This window comes from Carex rostrata, chromosome 9, assembly GCF_964058835.1.
Source record: "Carex rostrata chromosome 9, lpCarRost1.2, whole genome shotgun sequence".
Taxonomy (NCBI): Eukaryota; Viridiplantae; Streptophyta; class Magnoliopsida; order Poales; family Cyperaceae; genus Carex; species Carex rostrata.
This window is the reverse complement of record NC_135926.1, coordinates 6,182,391-6,193,279: the sequence shown is the minus strand read 5'-3', so window position 1 is coordinate 6,193,279 and position 10,889 is coordinate 6,182,391. Positions and strand designations below refer to the sequence as shown.

General features: G+C 36.7%; 1 protein-coding gene across 1 annotated transcript; it reads left to right on the top strand.

Annotated features, from left to right (window-relative positions):
- The first annotated feature begins 2,299 nt into the window (after nt 1–2,299).
- On the top strand, nt 2,300–7,444 carry LOC144559471 (glycoprotein 3-alpha-L-fucosyltransferase A-like). Its single transcript, XM_078308495.1, has 7 exons — nt 2,300–2,735; nt 3,190–3,350; nt 3,851–4,092; nt 4,849–4,953; nt 5,486–5,642; nt 6,092–6,319; nt 6,955–7,444. Exons 1-7 carry the CDS (start codon nt 2,454–2,456, stop codon nt 7,202–7,204), a joined length of 1,425 nt encoding a protein of 474 aa, XP_078164621.1. The 5' UTR covers nt 2,300–2,453; the 3' UTR covers nt 7,205–7,444.
- The last annotated feature ends 3,445 nt before the right edge of the window (nt 7,445–10,889 follow it).

Here is a 10,889-nt window from a genome sequence, read left to right as displayed (position 1 = left end):
TGAGAGATAAAAGGATACATAAATTTCTTGGAAGCAGGATACAAACGCTTTTTAGAAAACAAAGAAGGAAGAAAACAAAAATCTTCTTTGCAAATTTTGTGAAGGCTTTTCCTAATATGCATATATATTTTATCAGCTATACAAAGAACTAATATGCCCCTTGGATGGTTTTGAGCTGCTCGTATTCTCCATGGTGGGCCCCGATGCCAAGTCATTCCCACTCTGCCCCTTCTGCTACAACAGTCCCCCATTCGAAGGCATTGACAATCTCCTTGCCTCCCTCACAATAAACCCAAACACTAACCCTGAAAAAAGGGCATCATCAGTGGCATGCCCTGCTTCCTCTGCCCCCACCCCACACGCAGCCACTCAATGATAACTCAAGGTGTGTGTGCATGGGAACCCTAGTTCTCGACCCAGTAAGTGCCCCAAAATGGCGACTCCATTGCAACTCATGCAATTGCCTGGTGTTGCTGCCCCAAGGAGCGCACAGGATCAGCACTACTGGTAAGAGGTGTGATACTTGTGACTCGACTATTATTGAGGTGGATTTTAACAAGAACAACACGCCGCTCGGCAGTGGCAAAACACTATATCAAGGGTGCATTTTGTGTTACGAGTTGCTCCATTCCTTGGTGGAGGTGAAACACGGAAAGTCATTTTCTATAAGGGGGAGGGGGCGGAGAAGAGGCAGAGGGAGAGGAAGGGGAAGGGGTCGGGGACGAGGAAGGGGGAAGAATGTGGATCCAAAGATGAGTTTTAGGGACTTTTGAGTAAAAACGTTAGCACTATTTTATGTTCGTATAATTTTTGTTTTATCATTGTTGTTTTACATCTTTTTTAGTCTCAAACATCTGTTTCTTAGAAATGTTTGATCATGCAATGTTGGCATTCTCTAAGCTATGATTTTAAAATGAGTTGTAGCAATCTCCACTGGTGAAAAGGGGGTGTAATTTGTTTCACATGTTAAATAGGTGTATAATGCCTCACCTGCCGGAGTATACAGCTCAAAATTTCCTCGTACTAAACGAAATTTCAATCAAAGGTTTTAATAAATAAGAATCTTTCTATTTTGGTCAAACCAACCACTTTCCCAAACTAAGGAATAAGGTTATATTGGTGTCATTATAAGCTAATAAGACTTTACAGCTGAACTAATTAATTGGTTTAGTTGCAACCAATCTCAGGTGGTAGGTAACTAACAACAGGAATTCTCAGATCTTATGGCGGTACCAAAGGTAAGAAAAGACACATGTCAGCTCAATGTTCCATTTACGTGCTACAACTGTTGAACTGGTATTTTCTTGATGGGTCTGTAAATATGTTGAAATAAACCATTTAGCTAAAACGAGTAGCATGCATTAATTGTATTATGAAATTGTGGGACCCAGTAAACTGGTCAAACACAATAAAAGATTATTATGCAAATTGATTGTTTTATTCATTTCAAACACGTGGCGTGCATTAATTTCATGTTTTGTATTCTTTTATTTAGATGGACCGTTCAATATGGTCAAACACAAGTAAGATTTTTTTTTAATTTTTAATTTTTTATAATAGTGGTAAACAAAGTGTTTTTACAAAAATGCGTCCGTAGGCGAGTTCAAGTACCTAGTAATCATTGGAAACAGATCTCCATAGTTGAAAAGCAACAATGAGATAGCAGATATCTAAGACATATAGGGTGATCACCCAAAACATCATCATCACATGAATATAGAAGTAAGAGCTAGAGTGACTAAGTAGCTGTAGCACTGCTATCAAGTGAGCTATCCAGAGATGAACTAGTTTGAGTAGAAGGTTCTGGGGACAGGAGATATGCAGCATCAATTGCATCAAAAATGGGTCTGTCTTTGAGATATTCCGACAAGTCTGACACTTCTAATTCATGACATGAATCTTCCTCTGAATCTCATATATTGTTTTTCTCATCTAACGTATCTGTCTCCGAGGGATTATAAAATTATTAAATTGATATATGAAAAAATTAGCAGAATTAATTTCTGCACTAGTTCAGTTAGCACACCAATTTGGTGTGCGTCCCCGCCAGTATATCAAACCAGTGTGCTTTCTCAGGTGCATCAGTCCAAAAGTTTTTAGGGTGCATGAATGGTATGTTTTGAAATCTGAACAAATCGGTGGTTGGTTTTTGAAAAAAGTTTTTAGGGTGGATAAATGACATGTTTTGAAATTTGAACAAATCGGTGTTCGGTTTTCTAATTTCAAATTATTGAAGTGGTAATTAAACAAATTTCGGCCGGATTCTTTGAGACTAAATCTAGACCGTTCTTTTACTGGATCCAGTGAATCGCTAATCGCCGCAACACAACGCAAGCGCATAAAAGATCGTACTCGTCCCCTCCTTCCCTTCGCGCCTCGTCCGAAAATAAACGGTAAACGCGCGATCGTTGACCGAACCCGATCTCCCCATTTCCATCTTGATCGCGACGGAGATGAAAAGCCTGACTTCATCGACCAACCAGAGACAGCGCCGGAAATGGAGATGGGTGGTGTTGGCTCCAATGGCCATTGCGTTGGTGGTACTGGCCGAGATATTCCTTCTAGGCGGTCTCGATTTGGAATATAGCAACTATTTCTCTCTATCAGATACCTTTCACGGATATCGCTTCGCTGACGTTCATACATGTGAAAACTGGCTTGAAAGGCAAGATAATGTAGCTTACTCAAGAGATTTTCATATCGATCCGGTTATTGTCTCCAGTACTGAGCAAGAGGTTTGCCTAATTATTATTTGATTATTCGTCTGAATACCGATTAACTTGGTGGCTTGTTTCTGTGAAGTTTTTTTATTCATTTTCAGATAATGGCATCGATGTGTTTATGCATGGAGTGTAATATATAACACTTATCAATATGTTAATTGAATTGTAATAAGAAAAGAAAAAGAGGATCTCCTTTAACCCTTTTAAAAATTCAAATTCCATAAATGTCCCTACAGAAAGAAAGAAAAAAAAATGTATGGTGGTAGAAAGATCCAGACATACCATCCCCCTAATTTCTGTAAATGCTCAAGTTTATCTTGAATTTTCTCATTCTGAGCAAGGTATTTTTGTTTAGATTTTCTAGGGGTGCTTATCAAACTATTCTAAAAGGTAAAGAATACCTCATTATTAAAGTAAAATTGAAAATGATGTTAAAAACAAGAATACTATTCCTTAACATTTTCAGGAGCAGAGATCATGCTCAGTTGGGTGCAGATTTGGTATAGGATTAGATAAGATAGCAGACGCGACATTTGGTGAGCCTATATCTAGGCACACTGATAGAATCTTGCGGTCAATGGAGTCTTCAGAGTATTACATTGAGAACAAAATTGATGTGGCACGAGGGTAGGTATTAGGTAAGAGTATTTCATTTTTTAGTAACCAAAGGTTTGACTTGCCGGGTTTCTGTACTGTTTTCCATTTGTTCCTTCTAATTGATGATTCTGTGCTTTACTTTGTTTTGCCAATTCTATCCCAATTTCATCCAATTGCCTTTTGATTTTTTTTCCCACTCTTGTCACTATCAAGTTGCTTGGTTTAAATTGATGCTAGTAGTATTCGGAGTTTAAAGATCATAAAGTACAATATAACAGTGTAAGTATTCATTATCTTAGTCTCACCATCGAGATGCTGTACTGGTACATTTATTTATTATTATTATTATTATTATTATTATTTTTTTTGGGGGGGGGGGGGGGGGGGGTGTGTGTGTGTGTGTGTGTGCTTGTAAGGGGCACTGGTGGTAACTCGCTTTTGACTGATAGGTAAATTGTTTGTTACTTTAGAATAGATATCGCGTGCCTTTTATCTGAATCTGATTCTAACTTCCTTTTCTCTTTTGGTAGGAGAGGATTTAACATCATAATGACCACTAGTCTCTCATCAGATATACCGGTTGGTTACTTCTCATGGGCCGAGTATGACATCATGGCACCAGTACAACGGAAAACTGAAAAGGCACTGGCAGCTGCATTTATTTCGAACTGTAACGGCAACAATTTCCGTTTAAATGCTCTTGAAATGTTAGAGAAAACTGGAATCAAAATTGATTCTTATGGGAGTTGTCACAACAATCGTGATGGTGATGGTAACTTCTATAAATTTATATATTGAACTGCTCTTTTCCTTCTGGTTTTTCATATCCCATATCTCAATTCTTTTTAACTTTTCTTGATTTTTTTTTTCCCCTTTCCAAATTTCCTTTGTCTAGTTGGTTTCTTAGATGGTAGATAAATCTAATTTCTATCACTTTGGTTCATACCACAAAGAGATGGCTAGATTTGCTGGCTAGCACTCATATGGAAAGTTGTTTTCGCAATTATTATCAAGCAAAAAAAAAAAAAAAATTCACAAACATGTCAGTGATGACTAGGGTTCCATTATTTTTTGGTACTGCAAGATGGCAGTAGTTTTTTCTTGATGAATTGGAGAAGGTTCAAAGTCCCGCATTCCTTTTTGCTCCAATGAGGATTTGAACCAATGATCTTTTGACTTTCTGTCCTTGCACCTTACCACTGACAACTAGCCATTGGCACTGAAAGATGATGCTAATGACTAAATACCAGAAAGATATATTTGCAATGTTAGAGCATGAAATAAGAGAAACTTGAGGGACAAAGATGGGAAAATGCCAGTGCCTTCCTTTTTTCAAACGATGAGGGCTAAGAATCCAATAGATTGTGCTCATGGTTCTTGGAGACATGGTCTTTCGGTTTTAAATGTAGCATCTGCTTGTGGTGCTAAACCATTAGCTGGAAAGTAAAATAGCACTAGAACTCAGCTTTGCCCCGTTATCCCTTATGATTTAATTGATTCTCTCTCTCTCTCTCTCCGACCAATGTAGTGGACAAATTGGAGATATTAAAGCGCTATAAGTTCAGCCTGGCATTTGAGAACTCAAATGAAGAGGATTATGTCACTGAAAAGTTTTTCCAATCACTTGTTGCAGGTATTATCAACTAATCAATTCATTGTTTGAACCAAATTAAAATTTACTGAATATTGTAGCAAAATGTTAGGGTCCTTGCTATTGAACAATAGGTCCACCAGATAAAAAGAAGCAATTTCATCAGTTTTATGAAATATTAAAGTACCATTGGTGCAAACCCTTATTGGTAATTTCTTACCACTGTCACACAGAACCTTCTTCTTCTATTTTTATTTTAAGTAAAAGAATCACCTCTCTCTTTAAGGTTACATGTAGATGTAGAGTTAAACATTGACGAAGGGTAACTTAACATTGCATGCAATATTTCCCATCTTTCGTAGGATTATTGAATTCTTGATTTGCAGGGCTTGTATGGTATGTTGTTTTATTATTAATTTAGGATCCCTCTAGCTAAATTTAAACAAAAATAATAAATCTATCTACCATACAGATTCTAGCAACAGAATGAATTTACTTTACTAAATCTTTATTCCCTACAAGAGATACTCGGTGCTGGTATATGTTGGTTGACATCAAATTTTGAACAATGCAGGAGCGGTTCCTGTGGTGGTTGGTGCACCAAACATACAAGATTTTAAGCCAGGTCATGGTTCTGTCATGCATATTAAATCATTAGATGACGTGCCTACAGTTGCTAAGGTCATGAAATTTCTTGACCAAAACCCAGAAGCTTTCAATCAAACGCTTAGGTAATTTATACATGACAGTTGAAGATTTATGCTTCTACTAATACCCTTCAAACTACCCAATCCCTTACTCGTTAGAATGTTCCCTCTACACAAATAAGGAGGCGGGAGGGTTGGTTTGGGTATTTTTGGAAATTAAGCGAGGGGCATAATTGATATATCTGTTATATATGAGATACTTCTTATCTGATGGGATTATTATGATACTCCAGGTTCTGTATAGGTAAAACCATTCAGTCATGATGATTGGTGCATGACACCAGACTTTACCAGCTGAATTCTGACTGAAAACCATCATTGTCTTTGTTCCTGTTGTTTGCTTCATTTTGAATGGCTTTAGTTGACATACTTGTAATTTATCCGTATCTGCTGTCTTGCATTAGTTTGTGAATCTTAATCATAGTATATTTTTCCTGATCTTGTGTGTTAATAGTTTATTAACTGCGTTATAGATGGAAGTATGAGGGCCCAATAGACTCTTTCAAGGCCCTGGTTGACATGTCAGCGGTGCACTCCTCTTGTCGTCTTTGCATTTATATTGCGACAAAGCTACGTGAAAAAGAGGAAAAGATGCTTAAATTCCAGCAACGGCCCTGCAAATGTAGGAGTAATAGAGGCATCATGTATCATCTCTATGTGCGTGAAAGGGGGCATTTTGAAATGGTGTCTGTTTTCCTCAGGTGCCATAATTTATTTTTATTACATGACTCAACTGATAATTTCTTTTAAGAACCAGCCTTTGGTCTAATGGCAAAAACACATGGTCCCTATATGAGAGGTCATGGGTTCGAAACCCAGATAAGAAAAAATTCTTTGTTGTAATAACAAGGGTATTAAATAGTTGGGTGGAACCTTTACTCAAAAAAATAAAAAGGCTGAAAACTTGAGGTCCTTTTCCCACCCACTCTTAGGTAATTCTTGGGACTTGGATGTTTTATTATTTTATTCCTTCTGTTTTGGTTCTGTTCAATCTCTACGCTATACCAGACTTACATACTGACATTGCCAAATTTTCTTAATCTGCATGCGAGTGTTTGTTCTTGAAATTAGTTTATTCAGAAATTTTATCATCTAAAAGAAGCTGTTTTTGTTAATTCCCTTAAATGTCTGTTGCCTTTTGGGAAGTTTCTTCGCATGCTTTGTCCAGTTGTCATACCAGAATTTGCATGTGGCTATGGTACCAGCATTTGCATTCCATTTTATTTATGCTTCAGAGGAAGGGCTTGTTTAATAGAAACTGGAAAGCAAGTGCCGAGATTTTGGTGAAATGTTTTCTATAGCAAAACTATAATTGTAAAACTTCTTTTTGATGTAGTGACTTGAAGATAACAGCTATGGAGAATGCAGTGCTTCACAAGTTCAAGTCTTTGAATTACACGCCTATTTGGAAATATCAAAGGCCTGAAAGAATAAGGGGTGATAATAATCTGAAGGTATACAAAATATATCCTGTAGGGATTACGCAAAGGCAAGCGTTGTTTGGCAATAAATTCAACATAGATTCTGATTTTGCAAATCATGTTCGAAGCCATCCCTGTGCGAAATTTGAAGTTATATTTGTCTGATAGAATAGGAGGCTCTTCTCTCTCTCTTATTTTTTTTTCCTGCTGTTGCCAATATCCTGGCCGGATAGTTTATATTATATTATTTTTCTATGCTTAATTATCTTGGATATTCTAAGCAGTCAAAGTTTTGTGTATTTAGAAAAATAAGTGAAAACTCTTTTTTTTTTTTTTTTTTTTCTCTTTCATTTCTGCACTATTTGGGAGGCTTTCAGTTTTTCTTTAAAAGGAGTTATAACTGCATCCTTTATCTGCATTAGGATTGTTTTCTAATTTTGTAGTGAAAAAAAAAGAATATATATTTTTCAGAGTAAATTGAATTTTTTTAATATTTTTTTTATAAAAAAAATCTTACGGTCAAATACATTTTGAATTTTTTATTTTTTGAAAAAAAAGGCAATAATGCCCGGCCATTAAAAATAAAGAGTTTACAACTAGGACTGAAAGTAAACAAAAACAAGAAAACCCGATACCCAGTAAAAACCCGATATTGAACTCAATGTTTCAGCTACCTTATTTTGATATCCTCATTTGACCCATGTAAAAAACGAAAGAACACTAACAAGCATGCCAGCAACAAGGAAAACATGGTAACATCCCATGATTATTATAGACAAGCAAATAAACATACGAAGTAGCAACAACTTTTGCATGTATATTGTCATGGCAATAGGGAAAGCCCATCAAACAGCTTAATTGGCAAGCAACAGTGGCACCATTGGAGAGATGTCCTCACTGTGCAACTCAAAAAAATGTGGAGGCAGGGGAGACATGCTTTGAATGGGAATCATGTCCATATCTTCCGGGAGCCAGAGGTGGGTCTGCACCTTTCTTTGTTTTGCCCCTGTCCAATAGTTCAATAAAGAACAAATTAGTAAAATGATTTGTCTAATAAAGGGTACCCATTGATTATCAAAACAAATATAATTTCTCACTCTCTATATAGTCCAACAAATGGCACAAACAACTATGAGCATGCCTTCTCTCTGTGGGAGAGGTAAATACATGGCAAAAATCTGAATATCTTCTAAAGAGGTCCAATTAGAGTAGTATTGTTGGAATTGTCCCATCCAAAACCAAATGGGGGATAAGTAAGGGCATGTAAGAAAAAAATGTAAAGCAGATTCATCCCTTTGATGACAAAAGTGACACAGAGTGTCCTCTTGCCAGTTCTTTTTTCTCAAAATAGTTTTGATAAGTACTTTGTTGCGAAACAGTAACCACATAAACACTTGCACTTTAAGAGGAACTAAGTGGTGCCACCACAACATTGCATAGGGATCTTGTACCCCTCGAAAAGAGAGGAACTTATAAAGAGGTGTTTAGAATCCCATTTTCACAACATGGAATTTGGTTGATTTGTAAGTGAATATGCATGAATAATTGCAAGGCATGCCATTCAGAAAGGAGAATGCCATGAAGAGATCTACGAAATCTCACCATGACACCCTTGGATTCAATCACATCCTGTACACATATAGAAGGGTTAGTGCAAATAGAAAATAAATGAGAATATACTTTTGAGAGGGGACATTTGGCATGCCATATGTCTGTCCAAAATTTCACAGTTTTTCCATTCCCAATTTGATAAGAACAGCTCAGCTGACCAATATATTGCAATTTAACTATCTCTCTCCAGAAGTGAGACATTTGAGAGAGAGCAGTGTGGGGTCCATATTTAACAAGAATGATTTGCTTCCATAGTCCTGTGAATTGGGGACTATGTAACTTCCACCACCATTTTACTAATAACGAAATGTTCATAATTTACAAATTTTTACTAATAACGACTATGTAACTTCCACAGTCCTGTGAAGGACCAATGAACCAATGAATATTTTTTATGGGGTCCAGCATTACCTTGCCATAGAAAGCGACGACGGATCCTGTCAATTTGTTGTCTAATCTTAACAGGTAGCTTATATAAAGACAACATGTATAAGGGAACAGCATTGACTAGTGTTAATCGCCCCATATGGAGAGTAAAGTACCCTTTTCATCCCTGCAATTTCTTATTACTTTATCTACTATGCATCCCCAATCAGCTAATGTCAATTTTTTTATCAGTAAGAGGAACTCCCAAGTATTTCAAGGGTAACTTAGCAACTTTACACCCAAACAAATCAGCAAGCCTGTTCCCTTCTACGTTGGTCATATGTAAAGGAACTAATTCAGTTTTTTGAAAATTAAGTTTTATACCTGACAAAGCTTCAAAACTGAACATTGTCCATAATGCATACTCTATATTATTAGGAGTTGGAGCCAGGAACAAGATCGAATCATCGGTGTAATGGCAATTAGTGACACTATTGCCATCAGCTAGGGCGGGACCAAGCCCTTGTAGTCTACCAGTGGATCTGCCCTTATTAAACATTTTACATAGCACATCACCTACTAATAAAAACAAAAAAAAGGAGATAAATGATCCCCTGTCGGACACCACGCTGACAGGGGAAATAAGATGACAGTTTACCATTAACATTAATGCTAGTAGTACTGCTAGAAAGTAATTGAGAAATCCAATAAATCCATTGTCTATCAAAACCTCTAGTGTGCAAAACCTCAAGTAAAAATGACCAATTAACTTTGTCATAAGTCTTTTCTAGATCAAGTTTAATCACAACCTCGGGAGTTTTCGATTGCCTACAGGAATGAAGTATTTCATGACTAAGTACAACATTATCTAATATGTAACGACCTTTGACAAAGGCTGCTTGAGTGGGGTCGATAAGTCTATTCATTAGAGGGTCAAGACGCAGAGTCAACAACATTGAAATAATTTTCATGCTACAATTAACTAAGCTTATTGGTCCATATTGTTTAATAGAGGTGGCCCCCCTTTCTTTAGGCAGCAAGCAAACTATAGCTTGATTAAGGTAAGCTAATGACAATCTATTATCAGTAAAAGCTGTTACTAATGTACAGATATCTGATTTAACTATTTTCCAAAAGGGATACCATCAGGACCAGGGGCACCAGTCTTATCAGAGGAGAATACGACAATTCTAATTTCTTCTTCAGAAAACAGCATTGTTAGACAGGAGTTTTCAACAGAAGACACTTTATCACTAGGGTTCTAAAATTCAGCTTGTAAAGATGCCCCTTTAATTCCCCTAACCCCAAAAATGTCTTTATAATATTCTACTATATGTTGCTCAATCACAGGTAAGAGATCTATCATTTGCCCTTGGACTTCCATGTGCATAATAGTTTGCTTTTTAAATCGATTGGTGACACATTTATGAAAATACTTAGTGTTGGCATCCCCCTCATTCAACCATTTTTCTTTGGATCTTTCTTTTCAATAAATTTCTTCTTCATCATAGATGGTATTAAGAGTGAGTTGGCACTATTGCCATTGCAGGCATTCCTCAGTTGTGAATTCTCTCATTTCTTTTATCACTTCTAATTTTTCTAATTGTTCAAGAGTTTGTTTCTTTATTCTTTTTTTTTTTTTTCTGACCCTCATGGTTTTTACACCAACCCTCAACTTTTTGTGTGAGGAATTTAATTTTTTTGTGCCAACTCCATCCAATATCACCTTTTAACTCGAATTCTGACCACCATTTTTCGATAAGTCTATTGAATTCAGGGTCAGCCAGCCATAAGTTGTCAAATCGAAAGTTTTTTTTTTAACAACAGGGGGTTTGTGCTTTGCAGTCAAGATCAAGGGACAATGATCAGACCC

Coding starts and splice junctions, on each gene's coding strand:
- LOC144559471 (XM_078308495.1), top strand. CDS start 2,454: ATGAAAAGCCTGACTTCATCGACCAACCAGAGACAGCGCCGGAAATGG. Junction 4,093..4,848: donor CAACAATCGTGATGGTGATG/GTAACTTCTATA, acceptor CGACCAATGTAG/TGGACAAATTGGAGATATTA. Junction 6,320..6,954: donor ATGGTGTCTGTTTTCCTCAG/GTGCCATAATTT, acceptor TTTTTGATGTAG/TGACTTGAAGATAACAGCTA.